At 38.1% G+C, this 27854-nt stretch overlaps 4 protein-coding genes across 10 annotated transcripts; 3 read left to right on the top strand and 1 right to left on the bottom strand.

The window, feature by feature from the left end:
- Positions 1-544: 544 nt before the first annotated feature.
- LOC147540497 (putative sulfate transporter 3.4) lies at positions 545-23066 on the top strand. Of its 4 annotated transcripts, XR_015225142.1 has the most exons (14): positions 780-1171; positions 1732-1780; positions 2644-2851; positions 3326-3497; positions 3825-3890; positions 4006-4119; positions 4312-4428; positions 4524-4650; positions 4737-5023; positions 5149-5339; positions 5442-5527; positions 5714-5790; positions 5973-6175; positions 22850-23066. XR_015225142.1 is itself a non-coding variant. In XM_086640097.1 (13 exons), the coding sequence occupies exons 1-13, from the start codon at positions 839-841 to the stop codon at positions 6114-6116; spliced, it is 1971 nt and encodes a 656-aa protein (XP_086496223.1). In that variant the 5' UTR covers positions 545-838; the 3' UTR covers positions 6117-6329. The 4 variants fall into 4 exon arrangements, 3 of the variants coding, with proteins under 3 accessions (XP_086496223.1, XP_086496224.1, XP_086496225.1); XM_086640097.1 differs by lacking the exon at positions 22850-23066 and having other exon boundaries at positions 545-1171; positions 5973-6329; XM_086640098.1 differs by lacking the exons at positions 780-1171; positions 22850-23066 and having other exon boundaries at positions 1732-1872; positions 2527-2851; positions 5973-6329.
- Positions 7233-22789, top strand: LOC147540498 (acetylajmalan esterase-like). Its single transcript, XM_086643226.1, has 2 exons — positions 7233-8385; positions 22647-22789. The coding sequence occupies exons 1-2, from the start codon at positions 7233-7235 to the stop codon at positions 22787-22789; spliced, it is 1296 nt and encodes a 431-aa protein (XP_086499352.1).
- A 640-nt stretch (positions 23067-23706) lies between the features above and the next one.
- On the top strand, positions 23707-25276 carry LOC147540496 (acetylajmalan esterase 1-like). The gene has a single exon (XM_086640100.1). It carries the CDS (start codon positions 24011-24013, stop codon positions 25274-25276), a length of 1266 nt encoding a protein of 421 aa, XP_086496226.1. The 5' UTR covers positions 23707-24010.
- Positions 23899-27739, bottom strand: LOC147540495 (uncharacterized). Of its 4 annotated transcripts, none has more exons than XM_086640101.1 (4): positions 27182-27739; positions 26314-26540; positions 25616-25728; positions 23899-25340 (listed from the first exon to the last, which is right to left on the bottom strand). In XM_086640101.1, the coding sequence occupies exons 1-3, from the start codon at positions 27403-27405 to the stop codon at positions 25622-25624; spliced, it is 558 nt and encodes a 185-aa protein (XP_086496227.1). In that variant the 5' UTR covers positions 27406-27739; the 3' UTR covers positions 23899-25340; positions 25616-25621. The 4 variants fall into 4 exon arrangements, with proteins under 4 accessions (XP_086496227.1, XP_086496229.1, XP_086496228.1 ...); XM_086640103.1 differs by having other exon boundaries at positions 25185-25309; XM_086640102.1 differs by having other exon boundaries at positions 25275-25366.
- Positions 27740-27854: the final 115 nt, after the last annotated feature.

Genomic DNA, 27854 nt, shown 5'->3' with positions numbered 1-27854 from the left:
ATGCAGTTTGAACCTTTTAGAAGAAACAATTACTTAAACAACTACCAATGCCATTCGACTTAGATGTTATCAGAAAATTACTAAGTCGAATAAGCGAATGTTAGAGATCAGTGGATCCTACATGAGACTCGCCGTGTTTTTAAGAGTCATTACATCATGAATTCATGACATGTACAACTTGAAATCACTGTAATAGTAGTTCTATTCCAAAATCAGAACGACACAAAATAAACAAAACTTGCAAGGACTACCGCTTCTGTAAAAAATGATATTGCTCCCAAATTTAAAGCTCCCTCAATTACAACTATAAATAGTCACCTTTAACTACGACATATAACATTTATTTGTGTATCACAAAAAATAGGATAAATACATAGAGAATATCAGTCTTTCCAACACTTATCCTGGCCGAGTCGGGATTTGGAGAGAAAAAAACTTTCTCTATCTAAATCTTGACCGGACACATACTCTGATCAGGAATGGACCAGACAAGTGCCAAACCGAACTTCACCGTTAATAAGTACATAATCTGCATTATAAAATAGGAAACAACTACTCTCAAAATAATACAAGTTCTAAGGGCCAAATTGTAAAATACAAGATTTCCTAATCAAAATTTTCAGTTATAATCCCATTTTTCACTCTTACTTAGTCACTATTGATTGATTAATGAAGTTTTAACAGTCACTTTCTGCCTCAGATCCTTTTCTCTCTCTAACTACTTTTCTCTCTCTCTAAAACCCTATAAATACCAACACTTGTGATAGTTTCCTACGAAACCCAACATTTTGATACCCATTTCTTTCTTCTTTCTGCAGAGATAACCAGAGAGAGAGAGATGGTGGTGGGTGGTGGAATTTCTTCAAACAAAGTTGATATAGCAGAAAATGAAACTACTACAGATATTACAATAATGCCATCAATGGAGGTTCATAAAGTTTGTTTACCACCAAAAAAAACTACTGTTCAGTCACTTAAACATCAATTCTCTGAGATTTTCTTCCCTGATGATCCTTTTCATAAATTCAAAAACCAGAAATGGGTTGTTAGATTGGTTATGGGTATTCAATATTTCTTCCCTATATTTGAATGGGGTCCAAATTATAGTCTTAAACTTCTCAAATCTGATGTTATTTCTGGTCTCACCATTGCCAGTTTGGCTATCCCACAGGTGAAAAATACACAAACCCCATTTTCATAATGTCATCCTTTAATGTTCTTGTTTGAGTTATATTGTGAATCTGATTTAGGGTTTTTCAAGATGAATCAAAACAAGATATGGGTTTTTTATTTTGTTTCTTTTTGGTTTTGTGAATGTATTTTGAGTGGATTTTGAAGTAGAAAATCAGGGGCTTTGCTGTTTTACTAAAGTTTCATGCCTGATTGAGAATTGAGAAATGCTGCAGAACCAGCAAAACCAGACAGACTCTAAGCAGAAATCTTATGTGAATTGCTCTGATTCGTGTTTTCTATGATTTTGATCGACTAAACAGCGAATCACAATAAGTCACATTGGGTTTCTGCGTAGTTTTTCTCGTTCTCTCGCATTACTAGTGTGAATTAGGTAAACATTCACATGCAATACTACAAGGTTTTGGTGTACCAACTATTCATTGAGACATGGGTTTTAATCTTGTTTCTTTGTTTGTTTTCTTCTATTTGGAATCATTCAATTTGGTTTATTAGGAATTAATGAGTATTAATCTGAATTAGTTTCTTGGTTTGTTTAAGGGAATTAGCTATGCAGAACTTGCAAATTTGCCTCCAATAATTGGATTATGTAAGTATTTGTAATTCACTTCCAATTTTTCTAGAAACTGACTCGTCTGACTCAAATGGGCCCATAATCAATCAAATCAGTCAATCAGACAAGTTAGTCATTATCAGGGGCGTGTTTGAGGGGGTGCGACCGGTGCCGTCGCACCGGACCCCCCTCAAACCACAAAATTTGCTTATAGAGATAGGGGCCCCTAAATTCCGATTAGTTATATTAATTTAGCAGTACACAATGAAACAAGATGGTGATATAGTTGAATTGGTAAACCCCTTGAGTGTTAACAAAGAGGTCTCAAGTTCAATCCACCCAACAGTCACTTTTTTGTTTATTTTATGAACTCGTTATTATCTCCAACTGTTTCTAACAATAACTATTTTTTTCACAAAAAAATAACAACTATTAGTTATGGTATTAAGTTATGGATAAAGTGATAAACTATTAGTTTAGTTTGTATGTTTATGAAGTCGAATACTTATTGTTCTATCTTTTCGTGGAAGGAGTGTTGTCAAATGTGTATGGTTTTTGCATAGAAGTATTTGGGATGAAAAAATACACAACTTAGAATAAGTATTCAACTTCACGGAAGGAGTTAAATTTTTTTCTTATCGAACTTAGTTTCTTAAGAGATAATTACTAAACGTATAATGTGTGAAAAGAGTTTACGTTTTGATATCAGTGGAGAAAGGGCCCCAAATATTTTTTTCGCACCGGGCCCCCAAATTCTCGGCCACGCCACTGGTCATTATTAGAATACGCAGAAACAAGGAGTAGTTTAAAATCAGACTAGTCAATTCAGACCTTGACTAAAATTTCAGATCTGACTTGTCTCCCTTTCTTTATTCCTAAAATTTGTAAATCTTTTTCAGATTCAAGCTTTGTCCCACCATTGTTTTATGCTATTCTTGGGAGTTCAAGACATTTGGCAGTGGGTCCAGTTTCAATAGCATCTTTAGTAATGGGTTCAATGCTTAGAGAAGTTGTCTCACCAATTTCAGAACCAATTCTTTATCTCAAATTGGGATTTACTGCAACCTTCTTTGCTGGTTTATTTCAAGCTTCATTGGGCCTACTTAGGTAAAAATCATTCAAACTTAGCATCAAATCAAACAAAAGAATTATGGGTAATTATAATTTTGAAGTTTGGTGATTTAAAGAACATTGATCTCAATTATTTAGTGACCAACTAAACATCAATAATGGTGTCACATTACATTTTTGGTTTCTTTCACTTTTCTTAGGCAAGGAATGTTTAGAAATTTGGTAGGTGGTCTCATATTATTGTTGAATTATTTGTCTCCTTCTAAATTTTTATTTTTGAGATGATCCCAATGAAAAAAATAACTACGTTTGACTCCTTTACGAGTTTAAACATGTTTTAAACTCTGATCTTTTCAGGAAAGAGACACACATGTTACCTCCCAATCTAAGTGCACTCAACCTCATCTATTTTGTTTGTGAGAAAAAAAAAAGATAGAAGTTTGATGGTTAAACAAAATGAATAATCACAATATATGTATACACTGAAATTCATGTTTTGGAATGTTGCAGGTTAGGCTTTATAATTGATTTTCTCTCGAAGCCGACTCTAGTTGGATTCACAGCCGGGGCAGCCATTATTGTAGCCCTTCAACAGCTTAAAGGACTGCTTGGGATTACTCACTTTACTCCCAAGATGCAGATTGTTAAGGTCTTGTCCTCTGCTTTTGGCAACTACAAAGAGGTAACAAAAGGAAACTTCCATTTCTAAAATTCACTAAGAAACATGTGTGTATACGTTAGGGGAGAATGCCGAGGCACGGAGGCAGGTGCCTAATATATATATATATATATATATATATATATATATATATATATATATAAGTTATTCCGCACCTTGTATTCTATGAGATGGACCCAACACCAAGTTTTTTTATACAACTCAAAAGGCGTGACGCCGAAATAAACAGTAGAGCCTTTTTGAGAGGTGGCTAGTCAAAGACGCCGCCTATGACAACATATAGATTGAGGAGAGAGAGGACTAATTAGTTGATTGTAATTTGTATTACAGTGGCAATGGCAAGCCATACTAATAGGAGTCGTCTTTCTAATCTTTTTACTTACAACAAGGCATATCGTAAGTATCATTTCTATCACATGTTGATCAACTATCTTTCCTTTTATCTTTTGGCATCATAAAAACACACCATTTCGACCATTACAAACATGATTTTGTCTTTTTCAATGGTTAGAGCATGAGAAAGCCAAAGCTCTTTTGGATTGCGGCAGCTGCTCCGCTGACATCAGTAATCGTTTCAACCGTTGCAGTCTTCATCTTTAGATCTCACCCTGATGGCATCTCAATAGTACGATCTGATAACTCTATTACTTGTCCTTGTAGGACTGTTCTCTCGTGCCCACTAATTGGGCCTATTACGTGTAGGCCTAACTCTAGTACCAAATAAGTTTTCGGGTGTACGTCCATCCGAAAATCATTTGACATCTCTTTGTCCATGTGGGACTATTAATTCTTACACCACTTGCGTTTCTCTTGACAGATCGGGCACTTGCCGAAGGGTCTAAACCCGCTTTCATTAAACATGCTATACTTCAGTGGACCTCAATTGGGTCTTGCTATTAAAACAGGCATTGTAACTGGAATCTTGTCTCTCACTGTAAGTAGCTAGTTAACTAATTTTTCGCATAAACACTAGAACTAGTACCTCGATTATCAACCAAAGTACTTCCCAAACCATTTATTTTACTACAGGAAGGAATTGCAGTTGGAAGAACTTTTGCTTCCCTAAAAAATTATCAGATTGATGGCAACAAAGAAATGATAGCTATTGGTGTTATGAACATGGCTGGTTCTTGTTCTTCATGTTATGTTACCACAGGTAACAATCTTCTACATGGCATAACTTTCCGAATTTGATGATGCTTCCAGAATGAAAATTTATACTTCATTGGAAATTTTGGATAGGATCATTTTCTCGATCAGCTGTAAACTACAATGCTGGAGCAGAGACAGCAGTTTCAAACATAATAATGGCATCAACCGTTCTTGTGACGTTGTTGTTTTTGATGCCATTGTTTTTCTACACACCTAATGTCATCTTAGGTGCTATTATCATTACTGCTGTTATCGGATTGGTAAATTATGAGCAAGCAATGAAACTATGGAAGGTTGACAAGTTCGATTTCTTTACTTGTATGTGTGCGTTCTTTGGTGTTCTTTTCCTCTCTGTTCAAATGGGTCTTGCCATTGCTGTAAGCTTCCTTTCCTTCTAATCTTTTTCTTGATCTTCTTGGTTCACTACCCATTTTCAAGATGTGTTGTGTCGATAAATTGTGTTGTTATCTTACGGGTATTTGACATCTTGGTTCGGTATCAGGTCGGCGTGTCATTGTTCAAGATTTTGATGCACGTTAGTAGACCAACAACGGTGGTTCTAGGAAATATTCCCGGGACTCACATATACCAAAATATCGGCCGTTATGGAGATGCTTCAAGGGTTCCGTCATTCTTAATACTCTCAATCGAGTCGCCTATCTTCTTCACAAACTCTACCTATCTTCAAGAAAGGTTGGTATCTTTTGCTTGGAAATGTTTTCGCCACAAAGCAGGTTGACCATAGTTACTCGTCGTCTACCTAAAGTTTCTCAAGTGAATTCATTCTTGTTTCAGGATATTAAGATGGGTAAGTGAGGAGGAAGAGAGGATTCAAGAAACCAAGGAGGAGGATGTGAAATGTGTTATTTTGGATCTAACTGGTGTGTTTGTGGAACCATCTTTGCTTATTTTTCGAAAATTCTTCTCTTTCGTACGATACTAACAACAAAGATCATGTACAATGCCAACAAAAAATATGCAGTGATCCTTTGTCCACATGGGACTATTCTTCAATCAGAAACCTTCTATTGTGATGTCTAATACTCAAACTCTTTTTGATTTTGCAGCGGTCACATCAGTAGACACCAACGGACTCGAAACAATTGTTGAACTTAGAAAGAGGCTCGATAAACGATCCCTAAAGGTAAGAAGAATGTCATAAACCGTATATGTACACAACTTCACATGTCTTCTCATTTTTTTCGTTTGTCGATTGGGCTGAAAACCCTTCTACGAAATAAAGCAACATTGTCTTCCACAGATGAAGTCTATTGTCATTAAATTACTTTGACATTCATGAATTTTGTTTTGTTTCTGATTTTGTAGTTAGTGTTGGTGAATCCGGTTGGAGAAGTGATGGAAAAGCTAAACACTTCGAAAGTGTTGGAGTCCTTTGGGTCAGACGGTTTATATCTTACAGTTGAAGAAGCCGTTTCGAATTTGTCGAAAAAACCGAGGATTGAAGTCTGAGTTAGCTAGTAGCAATCATGTCTAGTCAAATCTGAATATCAAGATACTGCAAGTGAGGAGTACTAATTTTCCTTTTTACGAGTCTTGGAATGTAAATATTTTGTTTTTAGTTCCTCTATATGTGTTTATGGTTGTAATTTGTTTTCGGTGAGAAAAGAAGATTAATATCAACAGACCTCCATTTATAAAACAAAAACAGATTGATATCCTTAATTCACTCTGATTCTATAGGGACATACAAGGTATAGGACATCAAGTAAAAAATCAACAATGATATTTGACCCGAAAATTAGGGCCTAGTACAGGCCAAAAGTTTGTGATCAACTCCCATTTATCAGACCAACATACCACATCAACTTTAAGCTTGTGTTCAACCAAATTTTTTGGGCGAATAGCATTTCTCGTTAAAAAACTGGAAATTTAGAGGTCTGCATATAACCCTATAGGTGTTCCTATCATAGTAACCTAAAACATCACGTTGTATTATTTGTTTACACACCCACAACGCGAATTGAAGTAACAAAATTAACAGAGGTCCTCAATGAGAAGAAAACAAAGAAGAATAATAGAAGAAGACGTGAGAGCTATTCAGATCACGAAAGAGAAAAGAATGGAAGTCTTCAAAAAAATGTTGAAGATGATGATAAATTTTGGGGAGAGAAATAGTTCGAGAAACTTGTTATGCCTCAACATATACCTATAACAGGATAAAAAACAAAGACAGGGTTATTTGGACATTCCAGAATATGTTAGGACCAAGTGACAAATTGGTCAAAACTAGGGGCCACACAAGAAATAACTTTAAATACACGCTGGACCCAGACCTAATTAAATTAGGATTAGGAGAAATAATCACATGGTTATTACTTTTTTTTTTTTGTTGAAACACATGGTTATTACTTGTTGTGAAAATAGGAACTCTCTTACTTGGAAGTGAAGGTAATAATTAACCGACCGAGTTAAAGGATAATCTTTCTAAATTAACACTAATTCTAACTCTTCTAATATAGTATACTCCTAGTGAAATTAGAAACTCTCTTACTAGGCTACATATAATAGGAACTTAATTATCACCACCTCTAATCACTTCATATCTTCTCTCTGTTTAACTTTTCAATGGCTTCTACTTCATCAGTTTTGTCTCTGTTGTTGCTCTTGTTGGTTGTGCTTCTACCTTCATACTCATCTTCTCCTCTTACTTCCACCACCACCCCCATCACCGACGAAGACGTTGATTTAAGCAGGTTGGTAAAGGGTTGTCCTTTTGATTCCATCTACAGTTTTGGAGGTTCTTCAAGTGACAATGGAAACCTTTATGAAGAAGAAATATTGTATGCTATGGCTAATCATGGACATGTTGATGGTGTTAATCCACAATCTCATCATCATCTTCACCGCAACTCCGACGGTTTACTCATCTTAGATTACTTAGCTTCTGCTTTTCATCTGCCATCACCAAATCCATATCTGAAGAAAGACGTCAAATTCAAGTACGGAGCTAACTTCGCCGTGGACGGAGCAACTGCACTTGAAGCTCACTTGATCAAAGACAGGTTGGGTATTGAGATGCCATGGGCGACTACCAACAGTTCCCTTAGCGTTCAAGTCGACTGGTTCATGACCCATCTTAACTCTATCTGTTCTAACCCTGACGAATGCCGAAAGAAGCTTGCAAAGGCTATGTTCTTGGTGGGAGGCATCGGTAGCAGCGATTACTACTTCGCCTTCTCCGAACACAAAACCATTGAGGAAGTCTCTGCTACTTTAATACCTTATGTTGTTCAATCCATAAAAGACGCCTTAACAAGGTTAATCAATGCTGGTGCTGTAACCCTAGTAGTACCTGGAATTCTCCCGGCAGGATGTGAACCAAGCTACCTCAATATGTTTCATAGTGATGATCAAATGAATTATGGTCACTCATCTTCCAACAAGCACTGTCTAAAACCATTCAATGCCTTCTCTGAGACTCATAACAATCTTCTAAGAAAAGTACTCAGAGAACTAAATATCGAATACCCTTACGTTCAAATCGTATATGCTGATTACTATAAGGCATACATGTCTCTCCTTCGAAATCATCTTCTTCTAGGATTCAAACAGGATAAGTTGGGGAAAGCTTGCTGCCACATTACTAAGGAACATTATAGTTGGCATACGGATTGTTGTTCGGAACCGGACAAGTATATTCATTGGGACGGAGTTCATCTAACAAAAGAAGCTAATAAAGCTACCGTTTATGGGATTATTCAAGGGATAAATAATCTTGGTGTCTCTACTTTTACTTTCGCATCGTTTATCTTCATATTCCTGAACAAGTTAATTAGGTTATTTTTCCTAACAAGTGGTATCAGAGCTAAGGTTGGATTTATTGTTCAGAAATATGGAAGTGAATACTAATCGCATGATTAGTTTAGATGGAGAAAACTACTTGATGTGGAAAGCAAAAATGGAAGATTTGTTATACTGCAAAGACCTAGCTGCACCCATTGAAAATCACGGTACAAAACCGATGAAGATAGATGAAGAAGACTGGAAGGTATTAGATCGTAAAGTTGTTGGATTTATTCGACAATGGGTGGAACCCAGTGTTTTTCATCATGTATCGACGGAGACTTCCGCTTATAGTCTATGGAGGAAATTAGAAGAATTGTATGATCAGAAGACAGCTGCCAAAAAGGCTTACTTGTTCAGAAAGCTAGGAAAATTACAATATAAAGAAGGAACCTCAATTGCTCAACACTTGAATGAGATGAAAAGTCTAGTAAACCAGCTTTCTGCAATGAAGTTAGTTTTGGATGATGAGTTGCAGGCCTTACTTCTTCTAAATTCTTTACCAGATAGTTGGGAGACATTGGTGGTGTCTCTTAGCAATTCTGCTCCTGATGGCATAATGCGTATGAATCACGTAACAGGTAGTTTGTTGAATGAAGAAACTAGAAGGAAATCATCGTCAGATGAGTCTCATTCAGAGGCACTTGTTACAGAAAGACGGGGGAGAGGTAAAAGTAGAAAACTGAAGGAGTTGAAGGAGATGTCCTTCGACCAAGGTGACAATGCGAACAATTTGTCGGATAGGACAATTGATGTGGAAGATCATCAAGTCCGATTGATTTAGGGATCGTAGAGTTGTAGCTAGAGACCAACTACGATCGTCGAATTACGAAGTAATTCGCGGCTAACTTCGATCGGATCCTACAACGGGTTACACATAAGAGTGACAAATTGATCTAGGATATGACTAGTGGGAGTGAGATATAATCATGGGAGTGTCCCATAAACATATCTCATAGGCCTAAAAAGGAATTAGGCAAAGATAGTACAAAAAGGCCAAAAGCAGGGTTTTTGGGCCTAGGCCGATTCGGGCACTTTTAGGGCTCGGATTGGGCTGATTTTTGGAGGGACGTTTCCTTATGTTATGAACATTAAATCTGCCAATTTTGGCTGGGTTTGGACGTCATCTCCTTAGGGAATTGAGAAAATACCAATAGTTGCTATTTTCGACTATTTCCCTAAATCTTATTCTAAAGGGTGTTTTGGGAAACCTAAAAGGAGGTGGATTCTTATTAGGGTTCTATATAAACACTCTTAGGGCAGAGAATAAGGTGTGGAATTTCTCTCTAAGCTTTCTTACTCTACCACATCAAGTAGAGAAGAGAAAGTGAGCTAATTCCCATTAACTATCTATCTAGTCAAGAAGAAAGGAGTTCTTCTTCCAACCACCATTGGTGTGCTAGCTATACAACAAGGTGGGAGATCAAATTGATTGCTCGTGTCCCAAGTAGAGGAGCTACACTTGAAGCTCTTGATCTTCTCATAAGCAATTGGAAAGGTTCGAGGGAAAACTAGCGAATAAGGTATTTATCTTTCTAGTTTTATTTAATGATTATCATAGGCTTATGCATGTGATCCTGGGAATACTAGTGTAGACATTAGATGTCTTATTCCGCTATAAACACTAGTAGAAGGGTGCAAAACCCAACAGTGGCGTCAGAGCCTCTTGCAATTAGCCTATCTTATCTAAGTTTTGGACCAATTCCATGCTTTTCTAGATAGAATATTGTGTTTAAAAGTGTTTTGAACACAAAATTTTGATTAATTTTGAATAAGATTCAAGTATTTGTCAAAAGATTTCAAAATTTGTTCTTGAAAAGAGTTTCAAAACCTGAAATTTTGATCCAAAATAGTTTGAGTAAGAGTTGTTTTTTTTAGTTTTTGGAAACTTGTGAAAAACAAAATTTGGAAATTTAGAATTGTTCTAAAAGAATTTGAAATATTTTAGAAGTGTTTCAAATTTTGGAAATAGCAATTTAGAATTGCAACACAAAAAAAAAAAAAAAAAAAAGGGGAAAGACTATTGAGTTTTTTAGAAACTCAATAGGTCCGGCCAGGAAGCTTCCTGGCCGGACCAGTAGTCTGGAGGACGCGTCTGGGAGACGCGTCCCAGACTACTGGTGGATGCGTCTGGGGACGCGTCCGGGTACTCCAGGTCGCGTCTTCCAGACGCGACCAGTAGCTTAACCAGGACGCGTCTGGGACGCGTCCAGTAGCTACCATCAGACGCGTCTTGGAGACGCGTCTGGGGTCCTGGGTGTCTCGGACTAAGTCCGAGACACCTAGTGCTGGTCCGGTCCAGCATCAGATGCGTCTAGGACGCGTCTGGTGCTTGGACTAGCGTCCTGGCTCCGGCCAGGACGAGATCAGGCCTATTGGCCTCGGCTCGGACATGCCGGCCCTATGGGCCGTGCCATGTCCGGACCTTGTCCGGGCCCCTTTTTGGGCTTGGGCCGGGACTTGTCTAGGACTTGTCCCGGGTCTTTTCAAGGCTTTTCGGACCACGAAAAGGGACCACTATTCGAGTGGGAGTTTTATCCAAATTTTCTCCAAAATTCCAATCCAAATATTTCCGAAATAAACCCGGGCCATTCAAAGCCTAAACGGAATTTCTCTTTAAAATCAGATTTTAAAATCAAACCAAGACGCACCATTAGTCTAATCCTTTGATGTAGACTTAAGGTACGTACATGACATATAGATGTCGACAAAAGTATCTCCCGGATATACATGCATATATAATTGTTAGCCTTGAAATATATTATATGATTGCATGTGATGTGAATGCGGAAACTAGTATGGCCATAGAAAGTGTTTCTTATTTTTGTTTTGAGCACGGATGGGTGCCTAATTTGTAATAATTTTAATTTTCAAGTTTACACGATCTGCGAATCGTTTGAGTCTTGTAATTAGAGTTTAGGGTTTATGAGTCCATTGAAGAAGCTCAAGGAAGGAGTCCTAAGGTGAGTGGGAGAAATCAATGGAGGTTCAAAGATGGAGATCTAGACGAACCAAAAGACGAAACAAGAAGCAAACCAAAGGAGATTAGATCTTCTAGGTTAGAGGCCATACTAGGATCCATATGTGCTTGATTTACTTTCTCGCGCGCATTTACTTACTTATTTACGCTTTATGTCGTGGATGTTAGTTAGGCTAATTAGTTCACTAAAACGAACGCCAGACTAGCGTAAAAGTCCCTAAAAGTAATTTTGAGTACAGTGCCTATCCAAATTAAGACACTCCTTGCGCCCTTGTTCGAGGAAGGTGGGTCGGCCTTCGCAGAGTACCTCCTCTACCTTGGGACATTGCGGGTAGGCCTATAGAAGAGGCCTACATGTCTAAATGGTTCTACTCAACGAGATCAGCAAGAGAGTCTTGGATACTCGAGGCAAAAGGATGGATTTTACACTTAACATGTAATCCATCAACCGAGAATCATACGGTATGATCAGTGAAAGTGTTCACTCACCTAAATCAATGGGAATTAAGGGCAGGGCCCTAGTCCGCTTAATCCTTGAGAGATGGGATCTCGGAATCGCATTATTCATCTAGGGACATGTTTTATCTTGAATAATGTGGCAAAAACGTAGAACTTTTTTGCAAAAATTATCGAATGTAATACTTAGCAAAATACTTTTTCTGTTTCATGTAGTTTTACTATGGCAAAAATCAATCTTTTCAACCTATGTTCAATCCTTGATGAGGACAAATTGAACATGGATAACTTCCTTGATTGGGAAAAGAGATTGAGAAGTGTTCTCAAGTCTACAAACAAAGAAAGCGTACTGGATACCCCTATTCCAAGAATAACTGCGAACTCAAAGGTTGAGGAACAAAAGCAGGCCAAAAGTATCCGGATGAAATCAATTTCAGTAACTTGCCTTATGTTGGCAACCATGGAACCTAATCTTCAAAAGAGATTCAGGAAAATGGATGCGCACACAATCATCCGTCGATTAAGGGACATGTCCCGAAACAAATCACGGTTGAGGAAGTACGGGACTTCCAAGGCAATCCGGAGAGGCATTGGAATGTCTGAATCAAAGAAAGAACTTCAACTGATTCAGAAGAACAAAAGGAAAAAGGAAGGAACTCGCGATTCCGACCAAGGTATCTATGTTATCGAAGTTAACTTAGCAAATACATTTGATTCTCAATCCTGGGTATTCGATACCGGATGTGGTGCTCATATCATTTATGATGTGCAGGGCCTTAAGGGAATCAAGTATTTATCTGGAAGGGAGCTTGTCCTACGAGTAGCAAATAGAGCAACGGTTGCTGCAAAAGCTGTAGGAACATTCAGTCTACCTTTAGAAACTGGTCTAGTTTTAGAACTTCATAATTGCTATTATGTACCCTCTATTTCTAGAAACATTATCTCTGTCTCAGAATTAGACAAAGAGGGATATCACCTATTAATAAAAAACCAGCGTTGTTCTTTATACAAAGGTGAAATGTTTTATACCAGTGCTAAGCTATACAACGGTCTCTATATTACGAATATTGAGAACGAAGTCTTCAACATAGAAACCAATAGGCTACGGTCAGATGATTCAAATCCAAGTTACCTTTGGCATTGTCGTTTGGGTCACATTAACATGACACGCATGAAGAAGCTCCATGAGCATGGACTTCTAGGTTCGTATAAATTAGAATCATATGACACATGCGAATCATGTTTAATGGGTAAAATGACGAGGTCTTCTTTTAAAGGAAAAGGAGACCGAGCCAAAGAACCCTTGGAACTCATACATACGGATGTATGCGGACCAATGAGTACTCCGGCGAGAGGTAACTATGGCTACTTCATCACGTTCACGGATGACTTCACTCGTTATGGTTACATATACTTGATGAGGCATAAGTCCGAATCGTTTGACATGTTCAAACAATTTCAGAACGAAGTAGAGAATCAACTTGGCAAGAAAATAAAAGCCATTCGATCCGATCGAGGTGGTGAATATTTGAGTCAAGAATTTGACGATCATCTTAGGAGTTGTGGTATAGTATCTCAACTCACTCCGCCAGGAACACCCCAGATGAATGGTGTTTCTGAAAGGAGAAATCGCACCTTGTTAGACATGGTTCGATCTATGATGAGTTTAGCAAATCTTCCAAACACGTTCTGGGGGTATGCTCTAGAAACGGCTGCTTTCACACTTAACCGAGCTCCGTCAAAAGCTGTAGAAAAGACGCCATATGAGTTATGGTTTGGAAAGGTTCCAAAGCTGTCTTTTCTCAAAGTCTGGGGATGCGAAGTTTATGTAAAACGTTTACAAGGAGACAAACTCGCACCTAAATCAGACAAATGTCTCTTTGTGGGCTATCCAAAAGAGACAAGGGGTTACTACTTCTACCACGAATCTGAGAACAAAGTGTTTGTTGCTCGAGATGGTGTCTTCCTTGAAAAGGAATTCCTTTCCAAACAGACAAGTGGGAGAAATGTAGATATCGATGAAATTCGATATGAGCAACAAATAAACACAGATATAGAGATATCAAGAGGTTTAGCGGCTCCTATCTATACACAAAGTATGGAAGAGGAAAATGAGGTCGAGAGAGTACCTCCCGCTCAAGTCGAATTAAATTCGCAGGAGACATCTCAACTAGTTGAGAACACTCCAAAAGTTGCTCAGGCCCCTCGTAGATCTCAAAGGCTCCAGGAATTATCTCAGAAAACAGATATCCTACTGTTAGAAGATAATGAGCCGAGTACCTACAACCAAGCTATGGCGAGCCCCGACTCCGAAAAATGGCTAAAAGCCATGAGGTCGGAAATGGATTCCATGTCAGAAAATCAAGTATGGAACTTGATCGATTTGCCCGATGGAGCAAAACCAATCGGATGCAAATGGGTTTTCAAAGTAAAAACTGACAAGGATGGAAACGTTAGCGTTTTCAAAGCTAGACTCGTGGCGAAAGGATACAAACAGATTCATGGTATAGACTATGATGAAACCTTTTCACCTGTCGCAATGCTTAAATCCATTCGGATCATTCTAGCAATTGCAGCTCATTATGATTATGAGATTTGGTAAATGGATGTCAAAACCGCCTTCCTAAACGGACACTTGGAAGAGGATGTGTACATGACACAACCCGAAGGTTTTGTAGATTCCAAAAATGCTGGAAAAGTTTGCAAGCTTAAGAAATCCATTTATGGACTCAAGCAAGCAAGCCGGAGTTGGAATCTTCGATTCGACGAGAAAATCAAAGAATTTGGATTTCTCAAGAATGCAGAAGAATCTTGTGTTTACAAGAAGGTTAGTGGGAGCGACCTAGTTTTCTTAGTCCTTTATGTCGATGACATATTAATCATAGGAAACAAGATTCCGATGTTGGAATCAGTTAAAGACTGGCTTCGGAAATGCTTCTCTATGAAGGACCTAGGGGAAGCAGAATACATATTGGGAATCAAGATCTATAGAGATAGATCAAAGAGGATGATCGGACTTAGTCAAGAAACTTATATAGATAAGATTCTTCAACGGTTCGAGATGACAAACTCCAAAAGAGGATTCCTTCCCATGTCACATGGTATGGTGCTTAGCAAAGATCAGTGTCCTAAGAGTCCTGATGAGCTAGCACACATGATGAAAGTACCCTATGCTTCGGCAATAGGATCAATCATGTACGCCATGATCTGCACTCGCCCAGACGTCTCATATGCTTTGAGCATGTGTAGCCGTTACCAATCAAATCCAGGCCAAGCGCACTGGCACGCCGCCAAGAATATCCTAAAGTACCTGAAAAGGACTAAGGATCATTTCCTGGTATATGGCGGGGAAGATACACTAAAAGTTGTAGGCCATGTGGATGCAAGCTTTCAAACTGATAGAGACGACTTCAAATCACAATCTGGGTTCGTCTACTGTCTGAATGGAGGAGCGGTATGTTGGAAAAGTTCCAAGCAGAGCACAGTTGCAGACTCTACCACTGAAGCAGAATACCTAGCGGCCTCGGAAGCTGCAAAGGAAGGAGTTTGGATCAAGAAGTTCATGATAGAACTTGGTGTCGTACCTGGCATGGAAGAGGGCGTGACTCTCTATTGTGACAACAACGGAGCAATAGCCCAAGCCAAGGAACCAAGAGCGCACCAAAAATCCAAACATATCCAAAGGAAGTACCACTTGATTAGAGAAATCATAGAAAGAAAAGATGTGGTAATTTGCAAGGTTCATACGGATGATAACGTTGCAGATCCGTTGACCAAACCGTTACCTCAGTCCAAACATGATTCACACATGAGGGACATTGGTATAAAGCGCATTGGGGAATGGCAACAAATGTAATTTGGATTCATAAAAGAGTTTATGTGCCTAATTACTTACATTCGATAAATAAAATAAAAGAAATTTTATTTTGTCCTTAGAATTTGGTTTGGTATTTTAAGAGACAGTCCACACGATAAAGAAAACGCTCCGAGTAGGCTTGTCAGATACGTGATCTGATGAATGAAACCCTACTAAGTGAACTTGGAGTGATTCATTATCAATTCCCTAGTCCAGGTCATTGCATGGACAACAATGACTCACGAAGACTAGTACGGGAGTCGATGGGATAGCGCAGTTTCATGGGCTATAGGAATAGTGTATTCGATTCGACTACGTAAGTGCATAATAGAGATTATGCGCTGGAATAACCCTCAACATGAGAAGTTCATCCAAAGAATGATGAAATCGTCAAACTTCTCATAAAGACAAGATTGAAGAGATTCCTCAAAACATGAGTGCTCAGCTCATCTTATGTAAGGAATGTCTGACTTTGGTTCCGTTAAACGCCGCGCCGTAAAAGGAGGTTATAAAGGCGGATACTGGGAAGGACAGGATAGACATGAAGTTGAGTGGGAGCGCAAGAATGGATTATGTCCTCCTAACCATGTTAGGATGCAGTGTCCTCGGGCCACTTGACGAGCAGCAACTGAAAATGCATGGCCGTGCTCAAATGGATTAAAAGTTAATCATTTGTTTTGACAGTTGTACTCGAGATCAAGAAAGTCTGAATGACGTGACGTATCAGATGGGATACTAAGTGACATGGGAATCGAGCATTGTACTTGTTCTAAGTCCAAGTGGGAGTCTGAAGGAGTTGAAGGAGATGTCCTTCGACCAAGGTGACAATGCGAACAATTTGTCGGATAGGACAATTGATGTGGAAGATCATCAAGTCCGATTGATTTAGGGATCGTAGAGTTGTAGCTAGAGACCAACTACGATCGTCGAATTACGAAGTAATTCGCGGCTAACTTCGATCGGATCCTACAACGGGTTACACATAAGAGTGACAAATTGATCTAGGATATGACTAGTGGGAGTGAGATATAATCATGGGAGTGTCCCATAAACATATCTCATAGGCCTAAAAAGGAATTAGGCAAAGATAGTACAAAAAGGCCAAAAGCAGGGTTTTTGGGCCTAGGCCGATTCGGGCACTTTTAGGGCTCGGATTGGGCTGATTTTTGGAGGGACGTTTCCTTATGTTATGAACATTAAATCTGCCAATTTTGGCTGGGTTTGGACGTCATCTCCTTAGGGAATTGAGAAAATACCAATAGTTGCTATTTTCGACTATTTCCCTAAATCTTATTCTAAAGGGTGTTTTGGGAAACCTAAAAGGAGGTGGATTCTTATTAGGGTTCTATATAAACACTCTTAGGGCAGAGAATAAGGTGTGGAATTTCTCTCTAAGCTTTCTTACTCTACCACATCAAGTAGAGAAGAGAAAGTGAGCTAATTCCCATTAACTATCTATCTAGTCAAGAAGAAAGGAGTTCTTCTTCCAACCACCATTGGTGTGCTAGCTATACAACAAGGTGGGAGATCAAATTGATTGCTCGTGTCCCAAGTAGAGGAGCTACACTTGAAGCTCTTGATCTTCTCATAAGCAATTGGAAAGGTTCGAGGGAAAACTAGCGAATAAGGTATTTATCTTTCTAGTTTTATTTAATGATTATCATAGGCTTATGCATGTGATCCTGGGAATACTAGTGTAGACATTAGATGTCTTATTCCGCTATAAACACTAGTAGAAGGGTGCAAAACCCAACAAAAACCTCATAACCGTGATAAGTCAAGGGGGAGATCAAAACCAAAGAAAGAAGTTAGATGTTTTGGTTGTGGAAAAATGGGTCATTACAAGAGTGATTGCAAGAAAACAAAGAAGGAAAATAAAAAGGATGATGAAAAACAAGATAATGTTGCGGCAGTTGCCTCAAGTGATGACATTATCTTACTCTCAGGTTGTGGAGACACTTGCTTAAGTATGGCTGAGTCAGAACCAGAAACGACATGGTTGGTTGACTCAGGTGCTTCGTATCATGCTATTCCATGTAAGGATTTCTTTAACTCTTACAGAACTGGTGACCTTGGCAAAGTCAGGATGGGAAACTTAGGTTTCTCAAAAATCGTAGGAATTGGAGAAGTGAAAATTGAGACGAGCACAGGGAGTACATTGATTCTTAAGAATGTGAGGCATATACCAGATCTTCGATATAACCTAATCTCTACCGGAGTATTAGATGATGAAGGGTACCACAGTCACTTTGGTGATGGAAAGTGGAAGCTCACAAAAGGGTCAATGGTGATAGCAAGAGGGAAGAAGTGTTGTACTTTATACAGAACTCAAGTAAAACTGTGTAAAGGAGAATTGAATGCAGTTGAAAAAGATTCTTCCACTGATCTTTGGCATAGAAGACTCGGGCACATGAGCGAGAAAGGACTTCAAATCCTTGCTAAACGACAAGACTTACCGAACGTAAAAGGTATAAATTTAAACACTTGCTCTCATTGTTTAGTAGGAAAGCAACATAGAGTATCCTTTCAAAGGAATGCATCTGAAAGAAAATCCAGTGTTTTGGAGCTTGTTTATTCTGACGTTTGTGGACCTTTAAAGGTCAAAACACTTGGTGGTGCTTTGTATTTCGTTACTTTTATAGATGATGCTTCCAGGAAAGTTTGGGCATATGCCATAAAGACCAAAGATCAGGTACTTGCAGTTTTCAAGAATTTCCACAACATGGTAGAACGGGAGACAGGAAAATCATTGAAGTGCATTCGCACTGACAATGGAGGAGAATACATCGGGTCGTTTGAAGAGTATTGCAAAACCCATGGTATTCGACATGAACAGACAGTTCCCAAAACTCCACAACAAAATGGTGTAGCAGAACGCATGAATCGCACTATTGTGGAAAGGATCAGATGTATGCTCTCAGAAGCTAAGTTGCCTAAAAGTTTCTGGGGTGAAGCAATGCGTACTGCATGTTATCTGATCAATTTATCACCTTCAGCACCATTAGATGGAGATGTAGCTGAGAGAGTGTGGGCTGGAAAAGAAGTCAGTTATGAACACTTAAGGGTGTTTGGTTGCAGGGCTTTTGTGCATATACCTAAAGATCAAAGAGCAAAGCTTGATGATAAAGCCAAGCAATGCATCTTTTTAGGGTATGCAGATGAGAAATTCGGATACAGGTTATGGGATCCAGTCGATAAGAAGATTATTAGAAGTAGAGATGTGGTCTTTCTTGAAAATCAAACTATTGAGGACTTCGGGAAAGTTGAGAAGCATGAGAATCATAGTAATGATCTTATTGATCTAGATCCACATATCTCTTCTAAGGTTATGCATGATAATGCAGGTGAAGAACAAAATCATGAAGATGAAGCTCATGAAGATGTTCCTATGGGTGATGATGTTGAGCAAGGAATGGAAGTTCAACATGAACCACCAGTTGAATTGAGAAGATCGACTAGGGATAGAGCACCATCTACCAAGTATCCTCCACACGAGTATGTGATGGTTACAGATAGTGGAGAACCACAGTGTTATGAAGAAGCCATAGATGATGAACACAAGAAGGAGTGGTTGAAAGCTATGCAAGATGAGATTGAATCATTGCATAAGAACAACACTTTTAAGTTGGTTGAAAAACCTAAGAATAAGAAAATTCTTAAAAATAAGTGGGTTTTCAAAATCAAAACCGAAGAAAGAAATTCACAACCACGGTATAAGGCACGCCTAGTGGTGAAAGGATTTGGGCAGAAGAAGGGTATTGATTTTGATGAGATTTTCTCTCCGGTGGTGAAGATGTCCTCTATACGGTTAGTATTGGGATTGGCTGCAAGTATGAACCTAGAAATTGAACAACTAGATGTCAAGACCGCTTTCCTTCATGGTGACTTGGAGGAAGATGTGTATATGGTACAACCAACAGGGTTTGAAGTTAAAGGTAAGGAACACCTGGTTTGTAAGTTAGAGAAGAGTTTATATGGGCTGAAACAAGCACCAAGACAGTGGTACAAAAAGTTTGAATCATTCATGAAGGATCAAGGGTATCACAGGACGGCTTCAGATCATTGTGTTTTCGTTCATAAATTTCCTGATGGAGATTTGATTATACTTCTACTTTATGTTGATGATATGTTGATTGTTGGTCAGGATGCTAATAAAATTAGCAGGTTAAAGAAGGAACTAAACAAGTATTTCGATATGAAAGACTTGGGTCCAGCAAAACAAATTCTTGGCATGCATATCTCTCGTGATAGGAAAGCTGGAAAACTTTGGCTATCACAAGAAAGATACATTGAGAAGGTTCTAGAAAGGTTCAATATGGACAAGACAAAACCAGTGAGTTGTCCATTAGCCAGTCACTTCAAGTTGACTCGTGATCAGTGTCCATCAACTAGAAGTGAGAAAGAAGAAATGGAGAAAATTCCTTATGCTTCAGCTGTAGGAAGTTTGATGTATGCAATGGTGTGTACAAGACCAGACATTGCATTTGCAGTTGGAGTAGTAAGCAGATTTCTTGCTAATCCAGGCAAAGAGCATTGGTTAGCAGTGAAGTGGATTCTGAAGTATCTTAGAGGTACGTCTAAAGCTCGTATATGTTTTGGTAATGATAAGCCAGTATTAGTCGGTTACACAGATGCAGACATGGCAGGAGATGTAGACTCTAAAAGGTCCACATCAGGCTACTTATTTACATTTTCAGGGGGAGCAGTGTCATGGCAATCTAAATTACAAAAGTGTGTAGCTTTATCTACTACAGAGGCAGAATATATTGCCATTACAGAATGTTGCAAAGAGATGTTATGGATGAAGAGGCTGTTAGAAGAACTTGGTATGAAACAGAATAATTATGTTATTCATTGCGACAGTCAAAGTGCCATCCACCTCAGTAAGAATTCTAGTTTCCATTCCAAGTCCAAGCATATAAATGTGAGATACCAGTGGATCCAAGATGTTCTTGAAGAAAAGGTGTTGAAGATCGAGAAAATCCATACTGACGACAATGGTTCAGATATGATGACAAAACCATTACCCAAAGGCAAACATGAGCTATGTAGCAGTGTTGCAGGTTTGGGGATGGTAGGTCCCTCTTCATAAGTCGGGAGGGGGAGTTTGTTGGGGTCCCTCCTTATAATTAAAGGACTCCTAGTTGGAATAGGATTTCACTTATTCCTTGTTTGGGGAAAAAATAGAAGTTTCTATTTTTTCAAGCCTAAAAAGGAATTCCTATTTCTATTGGTAAACCTCCTTATTTATCATTATAAAAGGGAGTGAAAGGGAAGAGATTATACACAACAACTTCCAGAACAAAGAGAAGTCAGAGAAAGAAAGATTTCTGAAGTGGTTCTTTCAAGAGAGATTGAAAGAGCAGAATATTGGTTTGAAGAAAAGAAGATTATTAATCTTGTGAAGCAATTTAGTTTGTGGTTATCTTCTTCAACCTTTAGGAATCTAGGATTTGTTCAAATCCTAAGGAGTAAGAGATTTTATTTCTTTGTTTCTTTGTTCAGTTTATCCACCATAGGTTTGGTGAAGAGTTGTCCAAGAGTGTTTCTACACATCTTGAAGAATTGTGTAATCCATTATTTAATTATAGTGGAAGATTTCTGGACTAGGTCCCGTGGTTTTTTACCTTCTAGTTTGGAGGGGTTTTTTGCCACGTTAAATAATCTTGGTGTCTCTACTTTTACTTTCGCATCGTTTATCTTCATATTCCTGAACAAGTTAATTAGGTTATTTTTCCTAACAGCTTCATCCATCCGAAACTCAATCTTCCCGATATCAGGAACTGCATAATGTAAATGGTACCTGTCGATCGTTGCTGCATTGAGGAAACTAAAGAACATTCGAAGTCAATCAAATATATATGTGGATTCAATCAAACAAGTTATCCTGCATAAGAAATGGAACAACTAGCTAGTACTTCTACATAATTACCATTGTAAAAACTATATGAATTATTAATGTTAAGTTCTGATTTCTTATAAAGTAGTAATATGTTTATAATTTGTTAACCAAGCATTTCTAAACGGTATAATCAATTACTAACTTGTTTGGGTAAGAAAATCGATACGCAAGAGTAAAAACTACAATTTAACACCTCACCTTCATGGGATTTTTCCATGTCCAAAACTCCTCTGTGACCTATAAGGTGGTTGTATTTTTCTCGAACCATGTCATTAAGTCATTCCACCAAGTGATGAAGAAGCCGTTGTCAACGGAATCTGAATAAGTGTTCAAAGCATTTTGAAAATTCATGGGTATTTTGTTAAAGCATCAAAAGGTATTAGAATAACTTGCTAAAATCATCAATTCAACGGAATCTGAATAAGTGTTCAAAGCGTTTTGTGAAAGCATCAAACGGTATTAGAATAACTTGCTAAAATCATCAATTCAGACTCATGACGACGATGTTAAACACATTTGAGCTACCAAATTTGATTTTTGTTCTTAGTCGAAAAATGGAAGCCAGAACGGTGTGGTTGAAAACAGAGTGAATGTGTATGTAAGGACACGAGGATGGGTATCAGTATCCGACTCCAATACGGGTATCAAATATGGTCATTTGTATCACCTACAACCATTCTTACATATTACAGAAACGGCGTAAAACCTGGAGTGGTATTTTACGGACCTAACATGATAAAAACATTAAGAACGAGCATCCATGTTATACAAGAACTTATATACTATTTAAGAACAGGAATTTTATGGTGTTCAGCTCAACATATTTAAAAGATATGAAACGTCAAATAGCAAATACTTTGACATGAACTTGGATGATTGACGCAATGAGCTGAAAACTCTTCCACTTGGAACAAAGTCAATGTTGTCTTCCAATGATGAAGTATCTTTCCATTGAATTACTTTGACATGAACTTCGTCTTGTGTCTCTTTCCGATTTTGTAGTTAGTGTTGGTGAACCCGGTTGGAGAAGTGATGGAAAAGCTAGACGCTTCGAAAGTGTTGGAGTTCTTTGGGTAGACGGATTATATCTTACAGTTGGAGAAGCCGTTTCTAGTTTGTCGACAAAGTCAAGGATTGGAGTCTGAGTTAGCTAGTTGCAGCCATGTCTAGTCAAATCCGAACATCAAGATACCGCGCAAGTGAAGGATTCTTTTTTTTTTGTTGGATGGTCATATGTATCTCTTTACTGGATAGAGCAGAGTTGGAATCTTGTTGTTTCAACATGAAGGGATAATCTTTATGTTCTTTAAGGTAGTGCAAAAAACATCATAAAGAGCTAAGCAGTTAGAATATTGGATAAATGTGTAAAATTCGTATTACTCTTTTTTAAGAGTCTTCTAACGTAAATATTTTGTTTTCAGTCTTATTTGTGTTTGTGCTTGTAATATGTTTTCGGGTGAAAAAAGAAGAGTAATTTTGTCTACAACCATTGGATGAAGTGGTTACCCAGTTAGTTTCCACCTTTTAGGTCAAGAGTTCGAGACATAGAGTCGTATTCCATACAGCATCCTCACCTCTGCCAAAATATAAGGAGTAATATGGCTGGGTGTCGGTTTGTCGAACAAAAGTCCCCTCTCTATAGGGGCATCCAGAATATAGGGATATAAAGTTAATGGGGCTCACTCCTATTAGTCTGACCATTTCTCTCTCATGGTCCGAACGATAGGAACCAACCACATCAACCTTACCCTTGTGTTTGATGATAATTTTCGAGCCAAATAACGTTTCTCATTAAAAGATTGGAAAATTAGAGATGTGTATCTAACTCTATTAGGTATTCCTATCCCATTAGCCTAAAGATTAGGTTGTGTTATTTGTTTACACACGCACAAAGCATAGGGCAGTTATTAAACGAAAGTCCTCAAAAAGAAAGAGAGCATATAAGAAACGTAGAAGAGGACGAGGGAGATATTAAAGAGAAAAGAATATCTCAAAAGAATGTTGAAGACAATGATAGATTGGGCGGAGAGAAATAGTTTCAGAAACTCAATATGACTTTTTTTTTTGATGAAAGACTCAATATGACTTAATATACCTATAATAGAAAAAAAAAATATGAAGACGGGGTTATTTCGGCATTTTAAAATATGTTGGGACCAAGTGAGAAATTGGTCAAAACCAGGGGCCATACGAGAAATAACTCCAAATAAAATTAAAAACAGACTGGACCTGATTAGACCTAATTAAATATGGATTAGGAGAAAATAACCACTAGGTTATTTATTGCTTGGAAGTGAAGTTAATAACCCGAATTAAAAGATCAACTTTCTAAATTCAACACTAATTCTAACTCTACTAAAACTCGGATGGAAAATAGTAACTCTCTTACTATAAATAGGGACTTATCACCACCAATCACTTCATATCTTCTCTTTAACTTTTCAATGGCTTCTACTTCAGTACTGTTGTCTCTCTTGTTGCTCTTGTTGGTTGTGCTTCTACCTTCATACTCATCTTCTCCTCTTACTTCCACCACCACCACCGACGAAGACGTTGATTTAAGCAGGTTGGTAAAGGGTTGTCCTTTTGATTCCATCTACAGTTTTGGAGGTTCTTCAAGTGACAATGGAAACCTTTATGAAGAAGAAATATTGTATGCTATGGCTAATCGTGGACATGTTGATGGTGTTAATCCACAATCTCATCATCATCTTCACCGCAACTCCGACGGTTTACTCATCTTAGATTACTTAGCTTCTGCTTTTCATCTGCCATCACCAAATCCCTATCTGAAGAAAGACGTCAAATTCAAGTACGGAGCTAACTTTGCCGTGGATGGAGCAACTGCACTTGAAGCTCACTTGATCAAAGACAGGTTGGGTATTGAGATGCCATGGGCGACTACCAACAGTTCCCTTAGCGTTCAAGTCGACTGGTTCATGACCCATCTTAACTCTATCTGTTCTAACCCTGACGAATGCCGAAAGAAGCTTGCAAAGGCTATGTTCTTGGTGGGAGGCATCGGTAGCAGCGATTACTACTTCGCCTTCTCCGAACACAAAACCATTGAGGAAGTCTCTGCTACTTTAATACCTTATGTTGTTCAATCCATAAAAGACGCCTTAACGAGGTTAATCAATGCTGGTGCTGTAACCCTAGTAGTACCTGGAATTCTTCCGGCCGGATGTGAACCAAGCTACCTTAATATGTTTCATAGTGATGATCCAATGAATTATGGTCACTCATCTTCCAACAAGCACTGTCTAAAACCATTCAATGCCTTCTCTGAGACTCATAACAATCTTCTAAGAAAAGTACTCAGAGAACTAAATATCGAATACCCTCACATTCAAATCGTATATGCTGATTACTATAAGGCATACATGTCTCTCCTTCGAAATCATCTTCTTCTAGGATTCAAACAGGATAAGTTGGGGAAAGCTTGCTGCCACATTACTAAGGAACATTATAGTTGGCATACGGATTGTTGTTCAGAACCGAACAAGTATATTCATTGGGACGGAGTTCATCTAACAAAAGAAGCTAATAAAGCTACCATTTATGGGATTATTCAAGGGAGCTTCATCCATCCGAAACTCAATCTTCCAGATATAAGGAACTGCATAATGTAGATGGTCGTGTCCGTAGTTGCTGAATTGAAGAAACTAAGGAACATTCGAAGTCAATCAAGTGTATCTGTGGATTCAATCGAACAAGTTATCCTGCATAAGAAATGGAACAACTACCTAGTATTTCTACATAATTACCATTGTAAAAACTACATGATTTATTAATGTTAAGTTTTGATTTCTTATAAAGTAGTAATATGTTTATAATTTGTTAACCGAGCATTTTGACGTAACTAGTAAACGGATAAACGGTATAATCAATAACTAACTTGTCTGGGTAAGAAAATCAATAGGCAAGAGTAGAACTACAAAATTGAATTGTAACCGTAAGTGAATGCTTACATTAAGTCATTCCACCACATATTTCAAACTGGATCTTGGCCTAAAATATCGTCCAAGTGATGAAGAAGCCGTCGTCAAGCGTCCAAAAGAAAACATTCCTTCCTTCCCGTACCCTGTTGAGGTTGCTCTAGTCAGTCAAACATCTGCATGAAGGGAATCTGAATAAGTGTTCAAACGTTTTGTCAAAGCAATCAAACGGTATTGCAAACTCTTAGATAATTTATTTGTATAACTTCCTAAAATCATTAGTTCAGACTCATGGCGACGAGGTTAAACACATTTGAGCTACCAATTTGATTTTTGTTCTGAGTCGAAAAATGGAAGCCATAATGGTGTGGTTGAAAACAGAGTGAATGTCTATGTAAGAAGGACATGAGCATGGGTTTCAGTATCCGACTCCAGTATGGGTATCAGCATCTGACATAATTTCAAGGTATCTGATATGGTCACTTGTATCACCTACAACCGTTCTTACATATTACAGAAACGGCGTAAAACCTAGAATGGTATTTTACGGCCCTAACACGATAAAAACATTAAGACCAAGCATCCACGTTATACAAGAACTTAAATAGTATTTACGAACAAGATCTTTATGGTGTTCACTTATTCAGCTCGACATAGTTAAAAGATATAAAACGTCAAATAGCAAATACTTTGTAGCAGTTCTCACTAGAATAATTCAGGAAGAAGCTTACTTGAACGATATCTTGTAACAGGAATTTCCCGGAGCTCACGTTCTCTACACAAATATGCACCAAGAAAAGCCATCAAGGCAAGACCAGTACCATTTACAACCCACCAAGTAAATGAGGAAGGCCATCCTGCATATAAAATGCATATGAAGAGGTGGATGATGTAAACTGTCGCTGAAAAATCTAAACACTTTTTAGATCTCTCTACCAAGTGAAGCATATACCCAGCCCTGTGCAGATAAGAAATTTGTCAATAGCGAAAAACCCGATATGGCATTCCATACCAAGTTAAGCCTTAACTCGTACATAGATACATTAAAAGAAGCTCCTTAGGTTATATAGGAGACAGAAAGAAGGAAATACATTTATAATTCAACATAATACTAAAGTTAATGTGACCTAGAACTTGCGAGGATTCAATGTGCTATGTACCATAACCATATTCATTTCTCGACTTCGACATGAAAATGAAGACAATCACTCCAGACAGTTCTCTCGACAACTAACGAGAACTAACCTAAGTGCAAATTTGTATTCTATTAGCCAAATTATGCACCCAAAAAACTCCGAACCCTCTAAGCAGAAGGCACACGATACCAACAGAGCATCTAAAGTTTCTCAATGTGTTCATGGTTTTTTCCCCGAAGTGATCTTGGGACTATCTCATCCCAAAAGCTAGCTCAAGAGCCGAGGCTCTCCTCACACTCCACCCCTTTCTAAAACCAATGTGGGACTAATACCACCAACAACAACAATATGTACTCATATTAGTTAGATTAAATTCGAAAATATATTCCTACAAGTACATTTTTTTAATGAAAATTGTAAAATAAACATGAAAATAGATATGGGAAATGAATGAAGTTCTTACCCAGCAAGTGAAGTAAGTAGAAATGAAGCAATCACACACCAGCCAGTAATGGTTGAAGCAGTAAGAGTTGAGTAATCAAAGAAATAAACAAGACTCATTTGAGATACATGAGTACCCACTAGAATTGACATTAATATACCTAGGGTTAAATAGTATAAACATTGTAAACATATAATCTGAGACACAATAAGCCATGGATCCCATACTATTGCCCCATAGAACATCACTAACCCCTAAATTTCCCTCAAAATTGAAACTTACCCTTTAAATCTGAAACCCTAAATTTCTTGACCCAATACTAACTTCAGAAAATCTCTAATTTTTGTAATAATAATTACAGTTCTTCAACTCTAAATAGTTTTGAATCTGACCCAAATGCTTGAAATTCTTTAAATTACTCAAACCCTAGAGAGAGAGAGAGAGAGAGAGAGAGAGAGAGAGAGAGAGAGAGAGAGAGAGAGAGGAACTGCAGATCCACCCTCTGAAATTAATCCAAATCTCGTTTTTTTCCTTCTCCTTTTTTTTCTCTTCCACAATTCCTGTTCTTGAAAAGTTATTAGGAGAAGATAAACAAAAAGAAGTACAACTTGAGGAAGAGGAGGAACTAAGTCCTCTAGAAGGAATCCTATTCCGAGACGCTGAACTTAGTCCAGAAAGATTACATAGTCCACGA

This window comes from Eschscholzia californica, unplaced genomic scaffold (genome assembly GCF_041429995.1).
Source record: "Eschscholzia californica isolate CP2 unplaced genomic scaffold, dmEscCali1.0.p SCAF_5, whole genome shotgun sequence".
Taxonomy (NCBI): domain Eukaryota; kingdom Viridiplantae; phylum Streptophyta; class Magnoliopsida; order Ranunculales; family Papaveraceae; genus Eschscholzia; species Eschscholzia californica.
Note: the sequence above shows the minus strand (reverse complement) of the source record. Positions and strands in the feature narration are given on the sequence as shown.

What these genes read in the sequence shown, in the direction of transcription:
- LOC147540497 (XM_086640097.1), top strand. Translation starts at nt 839, where the DNA reads ATGGTGGTGGGTGGTGGAATTTCTTCAAACAAAGTTGATATAGCAGAA. An exon ending in CTTTTGGCAACTACAAAGAG is followed by an intron (nt 3,498 to 3,824) that starts GTAACAAAAGGA and finishes TTTGTATTACAG; the next exon opens with TGGCAATGGCAAGCCATACT. An exon ending in TCTACCTATCTTCAAGAAAG is followed by an intron (nt 5,340 to 5,441) that starts GTTGGTATCTTT and finishes TTCTTGTTTCAG; the next exon opens with GATATTAAGATGGGTAAGTG.
- LOC147540498 (XM_086643226.1), top strand. Translation starts at nt 7,233, where the DNA reads ATGGCTTCTACTTCATCAGTTTTGTCTCTGTTGTTGCTCTTGTTGGTT. An exon ending in TCAAGGGATAAATAATCTTG is followed by an intron (nt 8,386 to 22,646) that starts GTGTCTCTACTT and finishes CCGATTTTGTAG; the next exon opens with TTAGTGTTGGTGAACCCGGT.
- LOC147540496 (XM_086640100.1), top strand. Translation starts at nt 24,011, where the DNA reads ATGGAAAATAGTAACTCTCTTACTATAAATAGGGACTTATCACCACCA.
- LOC147540495 (XM_086640101.1), bottom strand. Translation starts at nt 27,405, where the DNA reads ATGTTCTATGGGGCAATAGTATGGGATCCATGGCTTATTGTGTCTCAG. An exon ending in CTACTTACTTCACTTGCTGG is followed by an intron (nt 26,541 to 27,181) that starts GTAAGAACTTCA and finishes TTATCTGCACAG; the next exon opens with GGCTGGGTATATGCTTCACT. An exon ending in TGTTACAAGATATCGTTCAA is followed by an intron (nt 25,729 to 26,313) that starts GTAAGCTTCTTC and finishes CAACCTCAACAG; the next exon opens with GGTACGGGAAGGAAGGAATG.